General features: G+C 74.5%; 1 protein-coding gene across 1 annotated transcript in view; it reads right to left on the reverse strand.

The window, feature by feature from the left end:
* The window catches only part of LOC104838021, a 4,884-nt gene extending 4,537 nt beyond the window's left edge, over positions 1–347 (reverse strand). Inside the window, exon 1 of the mRNA XM_010577529.1 lies at positions 22–347. Within this exon, the coding sequence (XP_010575831.1) occupies positions 22–347 (326 nt within the window). The remainder of the gene's footprint in view (positions 1–21) is intronic.
* Between the last annotated feature and the right edge of the window lie 207 nt (positions 348–554).

Below are 554 nucleotides of genomic sequence, written 5' to 3' on the forward strand. Positions count from 1 at the left end.
CGGTAGTCCCCCCCCGGGAACATGTCGTGGAAGGCGGGATCGAGCACCCAGTCGCCGCCGCGGCGGGGAGCGGCGGGGGGAGCGGCGCGGCGGGGGAGGCGGCGGAAGCAGGGGTTGAGGCTGAGGTTGTGGCGGACGCTGTTCTGCCAGCCCTTGGGGCCGCCGCGGTAGTAGGGGAAGCGCCCGGCGATGTAGGCGTAGATACCGCTGAGGGGAAGCCGCTGCTCGGGGCTGGCCCGGATGGCCATGGCGATCAGAGCCACGTAGGAGTAAGGCGGTTTTTGCAGCGGTTCCACCGCAGCCCCCCGGCTCTCCGCCGCCGGCTCGACGGGGTCCGCCTCCCCCATGGCTCCGCGCTCCCCCGGCCCCGCCGCCGCTCTAAAACCCTCTGCCCGCCTCGTCCCCGTCCCCCCGCCCCGGGGTGTTTGGGGTCGCGGGCGGGTCGGGACGGCGGTTTGGGTTCGCAAACCCAAATAACGAGGAGAGGGGGAAAGACGGAGCCGGGATGCCCGCCCGGCTTGGGGGGGGGGGGGGGGGGGGGGGTCCGGGGGGGG

Source organism: Haliaeetus leucocephalus, unplaced genomic scaffold, assembly GCF_000737465.1.
Source record: "Haliaeetus leucocephalus isolate CR32 unplaced genomic scaffold, Haliaeetus_leucocephalus-4.0 Scaffold556, whole genome shotgun sequence".
NCBI lineage: Eukaryota > Metazoa > Chordata > Aves > Accipitriformes > Accipitridae > Haliaeetus > Haliaeetus leucocephalus.